This window comes from Polistes dominula, unplaced genomic scaffold, assembly GCF_049000335.1.
Source record: "Polistes dominula isolate Pdom_NZ unplaced genomic scaffold, Pdom_raw_medaka contig_49, whole genome shotgun sequence".
NCBI lineage: Eukaryota > Metazoa > Arthropoda > Insecta > Hymenoptera > Vespidae > Polistes > Polistes dominula.
In genome coordinates, this window is record NW_028300914.1 from 2,258,281 (window position 1) to 2,274,547 (window position 16,267).

The 16,267-nt window shown below is 31.8% G+C and overlaps 1 protein-coding gene across 6 annotated transcripts; it reads left to right on the forward strand.

Annotated features, from left to right (window-relative positions):
- The first annotated feature begins 10 nt into the window (after nucleotides 1–10).
- On the forward strand, nucleotides 11–6,054 carry LOC107066846 (bifunctional FAD diphosphatase/FAD synthase). Of its 6 annotated transcripts, XR_016175782.1 has the most exons (11): nucleotides 11–149; nucleotides 374–508; nucleotides 580–674; nucleotides 805–928; nucleotides 1,023–1,135; nucleotides 1,202–1,333; nucleotides 1,427–1,569; nucleotides 1,651–1,854; nucleotides 1,944–2,135; nucleotides 2,205–2,639; nucleotides 2,745–6,054. XR_016175782.1 is itself a non-coding variant. In XM_015321837.2 (10 exons), exons 2-10 carry the CDS (start codon nucleotides 400–402, stop codon nucleotides 2,488–2,490), a joined length of 1,398 nt encoding a protein of 465 aa, XP_015177323.2. In that variant the 5' UTR covers nucleotides 11–149; nucleotides 374–399; the 3' UTR covers nucleotides 2,491–2,677. The 6 variants fall into 6 exon arrangements, 5 of the variants coding, with proteins under 5 accessions (XP_015177323.2, XP_089026080.1, XP_089026083.1 ...); XM_015321837.2 differs by lacking the exon at nucleotides 2,745–6,054 and having other exon boundaries at nucleotides 2,205–2,677; XM_089169954.1 differs by lacking the exons at nucleotides 580–674; nucleotides 2,745–6,054 and having other exon boundaries at nucleotides 2,205–2,677.
- Nucleotides 6,055–16,267: the final 10,213 nt, after the last annotated feature.

Genomic DNA, 16,267 nt, shown 5'->3' on the forward strand with positions numbered 1-16,267 from the left:
GAGATAGATTATCGAAATCTATACTATCGATTATCGAATTATAAAATCAATTTCTCTGTATGATACACATATGTATGTGATATAAGTTGCTATCCTTTTAATTACGTGAGAAGACGTATGTAAATAAACAAAGTAAAATAATATATCAGGTATGGTAATAATTAAAAGTTTCTTCAAAGTTTTTGTCATTTAAATTATCACGAAACAACTTTGCAAATGCATTTAATAGAAATGACATTAATTATTATTAGATCTTGATGTCAAAAGGTTATGTCATATATTGAATTGTTTTTTTCTTTTGTATGCGTAGTAAGAACTAAATGACATTTTTCTATTTATATTTATGTATGTATTATTGTGATCACTTATACAGATGAGAAAGTAATTGTGAAGTGTAAAATGTTTCATATACGTCAATGTACTCTTCGGAGTTCTGTTAAATTTTATCAAAATTTATTACAAACTTGGATACACAATTCCAATGAACATCCATCAGCTGGCCTTATTAGTGAGTTTAATTAAAATGTATTATATAATTTTTTTAAAAAATATTAACATTTCAGTATTTCTAATTTTTAGTCATTGGAAATGAAATACTGAAAGCACGAGTAAAGGACACTAATTCTCATTATGCTTGTAGTTTATTATATAAATGTGGCGTTAAGGTAGAAAAAGTTAGTATATTTTAATATTGTTCTATTATTACCGAGTAAATTTTGAAATAATTCTACAAAATTCTATATATGTTTATTAATGTCATATTTAATATTACATTTGTATGTTTGTTTGTTTTTTTTTTTAAAGATATCAGTTATAAGTGATGATGTAGAAGAAATAAAAGAAGAAATGAAGAAATTCTCAAGAAAATATAATCATGTTATTACATCAGGCGGTATTGGACCAACACATGACGATGTTACATATGAGGGTAAATGATAGAAGAAAGTATTACTTTGATAAGGAATAATAAATAATTAAAAAAAAAAAAAAATAATCAATACAAAATTGGGATAATTGTATAGGACTTGCTAAAGCTTTTGATGACTCTTTACATTATCATCCGGAACTTGTTGAGATTATAAAAAATCAATTTGGAGTAATAAATCCAACATCACCTAATTACAAAATGGCTTATGTATGTATATTTTATTATATTATTATAATGAAATACTTTTGTTATATATATAATATTGTGTCTTAGATACCAACAAAAGCATCTTTAATATTTGGGAGAAGAAAAAGTGTGAGATATCCATGCGTTACATTAGAAAATGTTTATATATTCCCTGGGTCACCGATATTCTTTGAAAAATCTTTTGGAATATTGCACAAGGTAATAATGTTCGTTTAAATTCTTCTTGATAAATACATATATGTATATAAGTAGTATATTTATTATAAGTTTTTTACGGACACATTTCTTTAGGAATTATTTTCATCAAATAGGTACTTTGCTAAGGATGAGATATATTTGAATGCAAAGGAAGAATTATTTGCTAATGCTTTAACATTTGTTTCTAAAGAATTTCCAAATGTTTCATTTGGTTCTTATCCTGTAAGCAACAATAGGTAAAAAAAAAAACCGTTTCTTTTTAATATCATTTTTGTTATAACAAATAAATAGATATTATATATACAAATTATTCCTAGCTACTACAAAGCATTTATTACCATAGAAAGTACTAGCATTGAACAAACGAACAAAGCAAAACAACAACTTTGCAATCTTATTGGACCAGATCTTTTGGTGAAATACGATAATAATTCACATATTGATAGTCTTACAAAATTTCAAAACTTTCTTGAGAAATGTCAACGATCGTTTATTTATGAAGAGACTTTGGACAAATTAATGTAAAACATATTTATATTTATTTTTATAATGCTATTATATTGATTTTCTATGTACTATTTTATCATTTGATTTTTTTTTTTTTTTCTAGAAAAACTTATCAACATCAATCTGAGAAAATAGCAATTTTTCTTAATAGTAGTATAGAATCACAGATAATCATACATTTTGTTCATTTGGCTCACACAGTGTTACACGTGCACGACAAATTACAAATAGTTTGTTTCAAATTGTCCGAAATTTCTAAAAACGATGAACAATTAATCGAAAATATTGTGAAAAGGTAAGGATTTAATTTTTTTTTTTTTTCAAATTACTCAATTATAAACAATTTATTTGTATTGTTTCACAGATACAACGTAAATATTTGCATCTTAGAAAGTGATCTTTTGCATGCTATGAAGAAATTAAGGTCAGTAAAACCGCAATTAGAAATCTTATTAGTCGGAACGGAGGAAAAGAAATTCAGTGAAGCATTGGAATGTCAATCAAGAAATGAGAAGAAGAAGGAGGGGGAGGAGGAGGAGGAGGAGGAGGAGAAGGCTATTAGGCAATTAGAAATAACAAATCCTTTACATAAATGGACGCAAGAAGATATACGAATATTTGCTAGATTTCTATCATTGCCCTTTAGATGATTTCATGAACTTTATCAAGATGAAAGAAGAAACGTGTTTTATTGAAAATCTCTATTAGAAATATTTTCTTCGCAGTCTTGTATATAAACTTGCAAAAGATGACAATATTTCGTTACAGTGAAAAGTAATACAGATAACAGAAAATACAAGTATGATATAATAAATAATTAATGATATCTTTTAACAATCTTGTAACATTTTTTGGTTTCTCAATATTCAATTGTTTTATTGAAAACAATTAATTACCTTGTTAGGGAAAAAACGAACGAGAGTTTACAACACTAAATAGATATTTTGATATGAATCTGTCTCATCTTTTCTGAGAGGAGAAGGAAGGAGGAGGAGGAGGAGGAGGAGGAGGAGAGTAACAGTCATCTCATCGTTGCGAATCACGCGCGACCTCGATTTGAAAAATCCCAAAATGCTTCCGGCAGGTTGACGGAAGTCGTTTAATATTCGTAAGGGCATGCACAGCAAGAAACACAAAAGCTTCCTACCATTGTCTACGTGCGCTTTCAATATGTCTGCTCAGCCATCCGAGCAGCGGAACTCGAATGTACATTGAAGAGGTATGAGGTTCAGGGGGTGGGTATGGGTGCTGGTGGTGAGGGTAAGAGCGAGGGTGAGTTTGAGGGAGAGCAAGAGAAAGAGAAAGAGAAAGATGATGAGAATGAGGATGAGGAGGAGGGGTTGTGAGATTCCAGAAACTGAAGTTAGGGAGAGAGAGAGAGAGAGAGAGAGAGAGAGAGAGAGAAGAGGAAGGAGAAGTCTGAGTATAAGCTCGTATTACACATTTTTCAAGTGAGGGAAAAGGCTGCTTGGGGGGGAAGAGGGTGGTAAAAGAGGAGGAATCTCCCTCCGTTTCCACCTCCTTCCACCCTTTCGAAATTTCATTTCCAGTTAAAGTATTTCTAGCTTTTTTCCTTTGAAACTTTAAAATGAGACCGGGGGGAGAGCCCCCTCTCTGTTCTCCCAACCAACCAACCAACCACCCACCCACCCTTCTTTCCCGTTCCTTTTTTCTTCTACGTCTTCACCAAGTCGTTCTATTCCGCGATATTCCGCGGAAGAGAGTTACTATTTTTCATATCCTTATTCTTTCGTTTTTCTTACATTTTATATAGATTGTTCCTTGCGGGAAATCATTTTGAAACTTCAAACGTCTTCGTAGTCGCATTCTTCAGACAAACACCAGGAATATTTTTCGATTAACGTTACTACATTGATTTCAAGTCCCGTAAAATATAATGTAAAGATTTTTTAATTGTTTAATTTTCGAAACATAATAGAAAAAAAAACCTAATACGTTTATTAATGTTGTTTCTGCTTATCTTATCATTTCCATGATACACCTTTATTGAAATCAATCAAAGTATGTGTCTTAAACATTTTGAATGTTATTCATATCCATATTTGCATATCCATTATTATTATTGTAAATTTTGAATTTCAACCTATCTCACGTTTCATATCTTTGCCAATACATTCAAATTATTGTCATCTTTATTTATATACAAAATATGTAACATAATACATATATTTATTATTACGAGAAGGCGAATTAATAGTAGAAAATATTAATGGAATACAAAAGCGTGATTTAGTTAGGTTTTATAAAGCAAATCACATTTTAATATGTCCCTTGGTATCTCTTTATCACACAATATATTCCTATATTACAGGAGTCAACAGGAGAAAAAGGAAATATTTATCTCTTTTCCTCTTTCTCTCTCTCTCTCTCTTTCTCCTCTTCTTTCTCTCCTTCTCCTCTTTTCCGCTGGGGGGGAGTTTCAAGCAAAGGAACTTTATAAAAATACCGCGTTCATCGTCATTTCAATTTCGGTTAAAAATATTGAAGTACACCGGTGGTATTTTTCAAACAAACACGAACACGCACACGCACACGCACACGCACATGTACGGGTTTGTGTTGCTGGCACAGACTAAACCGAGGGAAAGTGTATATAATGCAAGCGCGGCGCAAAACGGAAATGGATAAAATACTATTTCAGCTTTTCTATAGCAATGCCAGTTTAATATCTGTAGAAATTGTATTGGTTCTTTTATATGGAGAGGAAGGAGTGGGACAGGGGGTGTGGGGGATGAAAAAAGAGAGAGAGAGAGAGAGAGAGAAAGAAAGGAAAAAAAAAGGAAAAATAGAAGTAAAAAGAATCAGTACGGAATTCAACGCGGAATAACGTAATACCAACGTTACTGTGTATAACATTTTATATATACATACATATATATTATATATAAAAGTACATGTATTCATACGTATATATACATACATGCATATTAAGATAGAGAAAGACTAAGTAGAGAGAGAGAGAGAGAGAGAGAGAGAGAGAGAAAGATAGAGAGAAATACGAATCCTTTACGAGTTTGCCGAGGATGTTCTACGAAGTTTTCCAATTAATTAACGAGTTGGTAGTACTCCCTTGTTAATAGATAGGATCCCTGCTGTACCATCTCTTCGTAGGAATTACATCATCTTGCGTTACGTGGATCGTCTTGAATTTGATTTAGATTCGAGATTGAAGATTTAATTGTCTACTTACATACGTATACATATAAACACATTATGTATACATATATATATATATACATATCTAAAGAAGAATAAGAAGAAGAATAAGAAGAAGAAACTAACGAGAATGACGAGATAAAATAAGGTATGCCGAAAGGTACGATCTTCTTAAACGATCGCTGAACGTTCGCTCACATGCGACCATTTTGAGGCGGTTGTAGCAGACGAAGTAGACAGGGGAGTCTCGTATTTCAACGGAGTATTTCATTTGAGTTTGGAATTGATTGCTTGGCGGGTTGAAGAAAGTCGGTGGGTTGGGGTGCACAGAGAGAAAGAGAAAGAGAAAGAGAAAGAGAGAATATAGAAGGAAGAAGAGGGTGAGGGTTGGTGGGCTCGTTGGAAGGGGAGCCTCCAAGCTGTAGAAGAGGTGGTTGCGAGGGGGGAAGTGGTACAGGGTCAGAAGGAGAGGGAGAGTGAATATATATATTCGGTGAGAACAGAACGGCCGAACGACGAGAGACGGAATGGAACGAAACGAACGTATATTTCCAGAACAAATATTTACGCGAAAGAGGTATAAAAAGAGCGAAAATGTGTTTTCTGTTTGATTTGCGACTGTATTTTTCTTTCCGGCCCGAACCCTCCTCCCATCACCCCTACCTCACCTCACCACACCTCACCTCACTTCACCTCACCATTGCATATCTCTCCCTCTCTCTCTCTCTCTCTCTCTCTACCCCTTTTTCTCTCTTTCGTTTTTTCTCTCTGTTTCTGACTTTTTTTTTTCTCTCCAAACCTCCTCCCACTCTCTTCATCCTTCCTTTTTCTTCTCTTCTTGGTGTACTCTCCATCCCACACACGATTTCCCTGTTTCCCTTATTTGCTTTTATTCGAAGGCATGCGCTCGCGGGCTCCAAACTTCGCTAATTACCTATCCCATTACTACCACCTAGACATTTTGAAAATCAATGAATATTAGCTGCGAATAACTTCTCTCTTTCTCTTTATATTTTTTTTTTGTTTTTTTTTTGTTTTTTTTTTTACATATACAAAGGTACACACTCCCCCTCTCTCTTTCTCTTTCATATATTTCCCCCTTGTATTATTATTTCCTTTACGAACGGGGCAATCTAAACTTTCGGAGATCACGGTTTAATTTTGAATGCGATCACTTATCCCATTTCGAAACATATTTTTTTTTAATCACCTAACACTTGTTTTCTACCACTCTCTCTCTCTCTCTCTCACTCTCTCTTTTTCTTTTTATCGTTTCGTTAAATTATTTTATGGTTGAACGCACGAAATAAAACGAAACGTTATCAAGATATCGTGTCCCTGTTTGTCATATCGTTGAAGTTGAATATTATTACATGCAAGCAACATAAAGTCAAATGCAAATATTGAAATTGTTAACTCTTCTTTTTTTGTCTTCGTCTTCTTCATCTTCTTTCTCGTCGTCAAGAGGGTGGAAGAAGAAGAAGAAGAAGAAGTGAAAAAGGAAGAGGAGAAGGAGGTGGTGGTTTCGTCACGAGTGAAGTTGCCGCGGTATAATCATCACATAAATAACGAAGTATAAAGTTTCCTCTAATAACAAAAGTAACTGGGAAGCGAGAGCAAAGTATGAGAGAGAAAAAGAAGAGAGAGTTAGAAAGAGAGAGAGAGAGAGAGAGAGAGAGAGAAGGAGTAAAAGCAGATTCGTGGAAGGGGATCCGACGGAGTGAATCGTAAGTGAGCTATGAATTATGCATTTGGCCATCGGGGGTGCTCATCCAACTCTTCGACAAGCCACCACTAGGAGAAGAGAATTCCTCCATGGAATTTCAAATTCGAGAAGACACAAGAAACGTCGTCGTTTACCGTGGACCGTTAAAAGTGACCGATGAGCGGCCACCAATGAAAAGTACCTTCTGTTTTCTTTTTACGATCACATTTTTGTTTTGCCATTCCCCACTCTACTCGACAAAGGTTTACAGCATCGTATTATAGTTTTTTTTTTTTTTTAATATTGTATAAAAGTAAACACAATAACAAATATTGATATTTTGTAGGAAATAGGAGAGATTCGATCTTATTAAAAAAAAAAAAAGAATTAGAGTTTACATTTTATCGGTAGAATTGTCTAAGACAGGGATGGTCGGCAACCTTTTGAATCGGAAGAGCCAAAAATTACAATTTATAAAATTTCAAAGTTTTTAAAGAGCCACACAATTTGTTCTTGCCAACAATAAATAGTACTTGCGTTAAATAAAGTTTTTTTGATAAAAAAAAAACTAATCTATTTATTTATCGGTGTCTAATCCTCCTCTTGTAACTAAAGAGCCGCATGTGGCTCACGAGCCGCAGGTTGCCGACCCTTGGTCTAAGAGGATGAGTTTTTATAAAATTAACTTTATCCAATGATAATAATATATATTTTTATTATTTATAATCAATATTTATATCTGATAAAAATTTATATTTAAAAATAATTCTTCTTTCATCTTTACCACCCTCACCTCCCCCAAAAAGAAAAGAAAAAATAATTTATCTTATAATAAACGAACGAAAAGAATTTTATATATGAAATATTTATTAAATTTATAACACAGGTATAAAAAAACGTGTATTAAATATTAAATGTATAAAATACAATATAACAAAAAGAAAAAAAAAGAAGAAAAACAGATGTGTGCAGATCACACACGGTAGAAGTGAAACCTTTAAAGAAAATCAAATTCTTCGAAATAATTGAATTGTAATACAGCGTCATCTATTGAAAGAATCTTTACAGAATCTGGATAACCTCTAAATAAAAATTTTTAAATTAGTAATAAAAAATAATAATAAAAATAAAAACAAAAAAATCGCGATAAAAATTGTGCTATGGTGCTAAGTTGAAAAAAATCACGCGTGAAATAAAATTAATTTCATTAAGATAAGTTGAATAGTTTCGTAATTATTAGTGGACAAACATATTTTGACACTGAATTTTTATATATAGAATTTAATTAATTAATTAATTAATTAATTAATATATAGAGTTTAAATTAAATATTGAATTTAATTAATTAATTAATTAATTAATTAATTTTGTTTCATCAATTTCACATTCTTCCGTTTCACGATTTTCAAATCACCCTGATTCTAAAGAAATGTTCACTTTCAAATAAAACAAAATAAAATCGAATATTAAATTTTTCAAACGTCAAACTCAACTCAAAAACATATATAAACTAGTCTCGTATAATATATTATATAACAAAAAAAAAAAAAAAAAAAAAAAAAAAAAATTTACATACTATAAACAACGTAGAAACGTCAATACGTAAAATATATAGTTTGTGTTGTACTTAATACACTGTTTTGACAAAGAAAAGAATCAAAGAAAATAAAAAAAAATAAAAAATAAAAAAGAAAAAATAATAAGAAAAAAAAAGAAAAAGGTAAAAAGACTTATAGGCTATTTTGACTGTCCAACCTTAAAGATTTATTATTATCATTGGGTGAAATAGAGTTTTGCGAGGGAACGGTTTATCTTTTTACTAAGGCCACCACTTTTGTTTTACGATTTCTCTTTCTCTCTCTCTCTCTCTCTCTTCTCTCTTTCTCTCAACTACTCGTCCATCTCCATTTGCTCGTGATTCATCGTCGAAGAAAAGCTTCTATTTTTTTTTTCTTTTTTTACCCCTCTCCTCTTTCTTCTACCCTCCTCTCACCCTTGCTAAAAGAAACTGTCGCATATTCTTCAAACATTATACACATATACATATATATATATATATAGATATAGATATAGATATAGTAGAAGCATTGAAAAATATCTCGTGAAATTACTAGTTGTTGTTGTTGTTGTTATTACCTCGTTGCAAAAGGATTTCTTTTTTTTTCTTTTTTCTAAAAATTCTTCTTACTTTGAGATACACGTTAAAGAGGAGAAAGAAAGAAAGAAAGAAAGAGTAAGAAGAGTATAAGCTAACTTATCTTTAGTAGATTATCGTTTTACGATCTCATTTGCAAATTACCGAATGACGGATAATGACGGATAATGTCTGAACAGTTTACATTCACTCTCTCTCTCTTTCTCTCTTTCTATTCCTCCCTCTTCTCTTACTGTCTATCTTTATTTCCTTTACCACCCTAGAGAGAGAGAGAGAGAGAGAGATAGTCGTCTGTTTAACGTTCTTCGTGAGAATTCATTGGATTCATTCGAGAAACGAGAAGGTGTAAGAGATACTTTTCTACTACTACTACTACTACTACTACTACTACTACTACTTCCTTCTTATTCTTTTCTTTCTTTTGTTATTTTATTATCTTATTTTTTCTTCCATCCTATCCTTTTTATAAAAGAAAATTGTTTGAAAGGAATTGCAATTTATTCGTAATTGAAAAAAAAAAAAAGAAAATCTTTTTCAATTACTTTACCCTAAACGTGAAATGCTTATAAGTTGAAAAAGCTTATTTGAAATAAAAAAAGATATTATGTATTAAATTGATTTTTATTTGTCTCTTTGTTTCTCAATTTATATTCAAACATTATACAAATAATTGGGTATTTTTGGTACTTACGTATTAAAACGCCACTGCAGCAAAATTCCGCTAATGCGCCAATCGACACCTTCAATTGTTGCGATAAATTATAGAATAGAAAAAACTTTATTCAAAATCAAAAACACATTCAAAATTCGAAACATTTTATATATAAAATGTAATCAATCGGATTTCGGTGGCAAATGGACCGATATAGAATTTAATATAGATTCAAAACAGTCTCTATTTTCTTTAACCTGATGCTGTCGCCATAACCCTGACGAAACCCTGACGCAACCCTGACAAAACCTTGACAAAACCTTGAAGAAACCCTGACGAAACTCTGACGCAACCCTGACGTAAACTTGACGGTTGCTGTGTGCAAACAACAAGGTTGTTGTGTGCGAACAACAAGATTGCTCTTTATTGGCGCATTAGCGGAATTTTTGCTGCGGTGGCGTTAATACGTAAGTATCGGTATTTTTTTACATGTTATTAATATATTTAAAAAAAGAAAAAAGAAAGAATGAACATTCCACGAGAATAACAACGTTATATACATATTGAAAATAATTGGATACATTTAAAAATATAATTTCATTCAACAAACACAAATGAAAACAAAAATAAATAAAACAGAAATTTTTGTTTAATTTTACCAAAATTCAATAACATATATTATTATTATTATTATTATTATTATTATTATTATTATTATTATTATTATTATTTCTTTTTCAATACAAAGTAATATCGAATAAAAAAATACACACGTACAATTTAAACAATATAAAAATATTGGGATCTCTAGCACTTGAATACGCTATCTGGTGTCTAAATTCAAAATTACAGTAGATAGGTCGAACTTGCTACGCCACGCTCCTACCAGAGATCCTAATGTTATAATAATTACGCGTATTTATATAAACACACAACACACACACACACATATATATATAGAAATAAAAATGATATTTACACTATGGATTAAATAAAAACACAGTTTCAATAACATTGATTATGTTGATTCAGTATACAAATAACGGTTCGATTAGCTGGAAAGATAATGATCAGGTAGTCGCCTACGACATAATATCCAAAATATGAGAAACCGAATCTTCGAAAAGGATCTCGGATTACGGCACGAGGCCGTCAGGTGGCAAGCAGAAACTTTTCTCTCTTTCTCTATCTCATTCTACTTCTTCTTCTACTTCTTCTTCTTCTTCTTCTTCCATCACATTTATCTGTCCCCTTTGTGAGCCTACCTTACATTTTACCTTTCTTTTTCATCCACCCTTCTCCTCCTTCCCCTACTTCACCACTACTACCACCATTACTTCTACTAACAGCCACTACTAACATACCACCATGTTCCTTTTTCCTCTTGGTTTTGCTGTTCTTTTCTCGGGAAGACGTTGTTAACTGCCGATGGAGGCCACCTGTTAGTCAATGTTCTTTCTCTCTCTTTCTCTCTTTCTCTCTTTTTCTATTGGTCTTTCACAAAACGTTCTTTTCGAAAGGGTGCCCGTTCGAAAGATGAACCGGGTATCGGATTAACATTGAACTTTACGATTTACTCTCATATTTTTCAAGCATCCGATATCTTTTCTGTTTGGTAAATCTTCGATACCACCTCGTTCACACTCTGACAAGTGTACGTCAATAGAAAAATAAAGACAAAAGAAAATATTAAATTAAAATTAACGATCATCTTTAACCCATTATCCAACTGTTAGAACAGAAATAGATATATGTTATATTTATAATGGACTTTTAAATATATATATATATATATATATATATATATATATATATATATATATATATATATATATGGTTATATCTTAATATATATAAATTACGTGTTACGTTGTTTGTCCGCAATGGACTCCTAAACTACTGAACCGATTTTAATAAAATTTTGCACATTGTATGCAGTTTCATTCAACTTGAAAGATAGGATAGTTTATATCTCAATTTATAATCGCAATATTATTTTATTAATCGCGGATTATTTGTTTATTAACAAAGAGTTATGGTTATCTCTGTTAGTTCGATAAGATTCTAACAGATGGCGGTATATGGTAATTCGTTGACTTAAAGACGTGTGTATCGGACTGATTGTGAGCCACAGCAATGCGTGGCGGGGCACCCCTAGTATATATATATACTTATGCTAAGTATGATTGCACACACGATGTGCAAGTATTCTCGAATGAGTTAACAAGATAATTATTTATATTAATATTTTCTTAACAAATATTCGATACAATAATATAATAATAATTATAATTATTATTATCGTCGTTGGAGGGCTTTAAAGCCAATGTTCCTCCTCTTGGTGAACTCTTTTGCGATCGATTCTCGTTTCGCGACAGTTACAATGAGAGTGAGCTCGTAAATCAGACTACGATTGTCTCTAAAGTAAGAAAGAAAAAGAAAAAGATAAAGAAAGGAAAGATCGTTTTATTCGGCATTTACAAGTGTAATATCGTCTTATAAATCATGCAAAATGCGACGATCGTAAATTCCATTCTCGTACGAAGACGAAGACAACGACAAGAAGGAGGATGAGGATGAAGACAAGGACAAGGACTACCTTCCATAAGAATGTGGAAAAGGATGACGATAGAAACTGGCAGGATCCCGAAGTTGTAGTCTCGTAAAAGTAGATGGTCTGGCCGATTGGACGAACTATCTCACCCTATTATCAATTTTTCAACCTAACGTCGATTATCTTTTTATGAGAATTTGAAAGATCCTTTAAAAGTGTATTTAATTATTTATTTATTTATTTTTTTTTCTATTTGTTATTGTTCCTAATAGATAGAAAGAAATATTGAGTTTTTCAGAAAATAATTTTGTTTTTCTTTTGCGAACATGAAGATCATTTTTGCTTCTAGGTTAACACGTTCGTCGCTCAGCCCGTTTCGTCGATTGAGTTTCTCGCCAGGCCCAAAATTCGATTGTCGACGCGCCATAATGTAAAGAAGCGATAAGTACAAATATCAACAATGCACAACCCGAGTATTATGGTTATATTATATTATTATATTTTATTTAACAAAAATAATGTTGTTTTGAAATGGGAAATGTGATAAGTTTTTTCAACTAAAAATACTATAACTTCAACAAGAAGAGCGTCACCGTATACAGTGACGGGCCCCCCCCTCCCTGAGAAGCATGCCCGTCTCCGGTATACGGTGCCATGGCGACGAACGTGTTAAATCTAGGCCTTTCAAGTGGGGCATAAACAGTTTAATTTGATAAAGTTAACCTTTCATCGATCTCACGTGTTGTTATTTAACGGTTTGCATCAACTAATGCAACTTTATTGTGTCAGGAAAATACAAAATTACTTTCCAAACAAATCAATGAATAAATTCAATGTAATTTTGCACGATATTGTCCAAAAATGAATATCGTTAAATAATGTTTGTTATTTCAGTATTATATCAAATTCATATAATACAGTTGAAACGTTATTATTTAAGGTACCATAGAATATATAGATTTTTAAAATAATAATACAACCTGCGCTTGTGCATTATTGTACCCCTTTTTGTATTATTTATCTACAAGTTATTTCTTATTCTCTCTTGGCGTTTTACTTGCAAACGTTCGAGTTAAACGTGTATTCGTAGAGTATTCATCTCGTATTCTTGTTTACCTTTATTATATCCTCGGTATTGATCCGTCGAGAAAGAGAGAGAGAGAGAGAGAGAGAGAGAGAGTGAGTTTGGAAGAGTAAAATGGGTTGAAGCCCACTGTTCGTAAGGAACGTTGCAAGAGTGAGTAAGAGAGAAATAGTCAAAGGGGGAGACAGGGGGACGGGGGGAAAGTAAAAGAGAGAGAGAGAGAGAGAGAGAGAGAGAGAGAGAGAGAGAACGAGTTTACGAACTTTCAAGAGTTTCAAGTGTGCTTCTCAATACGCGAAGTTTGCGCAAACAGAAAGTTGGAGAAACGGATAATGTCGCGGATAAATCAAGGAAATTTGATAAATCAACAGCGGTAGAAGCTCCGTTAATTATGTCTTATATTCTCTCGTATTTCCTTTTTGGCATCTCGTTTCGTTTCACTTGGAACAACCGTGTTGAGCTTTGCCCGAAGAACGAGGAAAGAATAAAAAAAATCAACTTTTTGTTTTTTCTTTGTTGTTGTTGTTGTTGTTGTTGTTGTTATTCTTTTTTTATCAGACAATTTGACTAATTTTTGCAAATTCGATTATTCGTTTATTTTCTTTAACTAAGTTCATTTCTCATTGCGTTCTTTCAGTAAGACAAAAAGAAACATAGTCATGCGTTGTTTGAAAATTTTCTATATAAGAACTATGGAGGATAGAGGTAAGGAGTAACATCTCTTATGGGAGAAAATGTGAAAAAGTGTCCAACTGTATGCTATAAATAACAGTTCAAAAAGCTTCCAGAATGGCGCTGGTGTAGATAGAAGGTATGGTATCAATGTAGCAATTGTAAACGAATTGAAGTATGCCGAGTTATGTAATAATGTAGTAAATATAACCTTAAAGAATTATTATGAGAAAACGTGTGAGTTAGAGTGATTTTATTTCGTCAACTGTAAAAAATAGTACGTTTATTGATTTTTTATCATTTAATTTTATGAAAAAGTATGTGAATAATAACAAAAAACAGTTATGGAGGTAAAATTTGTGTTGTGAAATGTGTGTTCCTTGTTTATTTCTCAATTCTATTCTAATAATATTTGGCGCTTCTTTTAAAATTTACCCTGAAGCTACTGTGGCGCCACCCTAATTGAATGCATTTCGACGGACACTTTTCATATACACAGATGATACTGTCCTTACCTCTACCCTCCATAAATAAAAAGTATCGCGTTTCTTTTTCATTTTAAATATTAATTTAGTTTAGCATTGGATATTTAAATTTGTTTATTTAAATTTTTATTGAAAAAAAGAGAAAATAAATTGTAATTGGTTTTTTTTTTTTTAGCTTTATCGCCAGTTTAGGAGACACAACGTTGATCTATACGTGAAACCTATTTCTACGAGACTTTACGATTCTTTTTCCAGATTTCATTCTCTCTCTCTCTCTCATATGTCTAACTCGATATCGAATCGAATTCAATTTTGTGGGTGCATGCAAGAAACCCTGATATGTGAGAAAACTTACTTTCCGAGACTTCTACAAAGTTTTTATTGAAACAATGCTTACATTTTTCTTTTTATTAAGTGGAAAATTAAATTATACGAACGTGTTAGAAAACTTGCTTCGAAATAAATTCTACTTTCTTTTTTGTTTGTTTGTTTTTTTGTTTGTTTTTTTTTTTTAATCCTTTGACTGCTACAGGCGTATATATACGCTCTCACAAATCCATCAATATACACGAAAGGCGTAAATAAACGTCCTCTGTAGTTTTTTTTTTACTATAACATCTTTATATTGCTGTTTTACCGATTAATTTAACATGGAATTGATTGCGATATGTAACATACCAACTAAATATTTTGGCAATTATTTCAATGTCGTTTAGTTAATCGCTTTTATATATTTGAAATTCGTCTATTTTTATCTTTATTCGTTCATTATATCGTTTTATTATTTTTATAATTAAGTTAAAATTATTTAATTATTATCTGTATTGGTTAGTAGTCAATTGAAAAACAGTTGCAGCGATTGACATGCAAAAATTGCGCCGTTCATATTAAGGGGCTATTCTGGTCTAGAAATGTGAAAGCTTAGAAGAAAAATTTCAAAGCTTAACCCTTTAAGAATATATCCTCAATTTCCATTTCATTGTTATTGTTATTGTTGTTGTTGTTGTGTAGTAATTTTTTTTTTTTTTGGTCTTTTCTTGTTTTTCATTCTCTTTTACTTTAGTTTCATTTTTTTTTTTTGTCGTTTTTCACTTCATAGTAGTAGAATATCGCACGTGTATAAATTCAAACTTGTCGACGTCTTACGATGCATCCATCCATCTCGTTCGTCTTCCTCCTTTCTCATGTATGAAAATAGTAAAGAATGTGAGAGGATGAATTGAAAGACAGTATGTCAAAAAATGTGAGAAAGTTGGTAAAGAATTTCGTAGACAACACGACGTGTATGCTATTTTTAGCGATTTTGGTATTGTATATTTGTAGTATGAGAAAATATACAAATTGAAATATCAAGTTAGATAAAGATGGAATAGTTTTTATGTTTTATGTTTAATAAAAATATACGAACGAAAAGAGAATTGTAGAAGAAAATTGTATTCTTACAATTACATATGATAGAAATAAAATATCATTCTATTAACGTAGTAATGCGATCGTGAGAATGGCCAATCAAAACATCGATACCATGACATTTTGTTTTTTTTTTTTACTTACTAAATCATATAACAACGAAATTATTTTCACATTGAATTTTTATATTCGTCCTAAGTATTTCATATTTCTTTAAACAGCAATAGAGTCTTTGGTTTTATTTTCTTTTTTTTTTTTTTTTTTTCATTCGTTGGAAGAAAAAGGGTCAATCGAGTTTACCCACGATGCATTTGATCCCCCCTTTGTCCGCCTTCTGCTCCCTTATTTCTTACTCCTCTTCCCCCAACCTCATCCTAACACAACCCCACAACCATCTTTTCTGTCTTTCTCATATCGCGAAATATTTCTACGGTCGTGTATCTTTACAGTCGGAAGAACTTCTGACCCACTTTCCTTTATGGCGCCATTCCATAAAAGTTTCGTATAAATTGCATTTAGTAAACGTTGGTCGA

What these genes read in the sequence shown, in the direction of transcription:
- LOC107066846 (XM_015321837.2), top strand. Translation starts at nt 400, where the DNA reads ATGTTTCATATACGTCAATGTACTCTTCGGAGTTCTGTTAAATTTTAT. An exon ending in GTGGCGTTAAGGTAGAAAAA is followed by an intron (nt 675 to 804) that starts GTTAGTATATTT and finishes TTTTTTTTAAAG; the next exon opens with ATATCAGTTATAAGTGATGA. An exon ending in GAGACTTTGGACAAATTAAT is followed by an intron (nt 1,855 to 1,943) that starts GTAAAACATATT and finishes TTTTTTTTCTAG; the next exon opens with AAAAACTTATCAACATCAAT.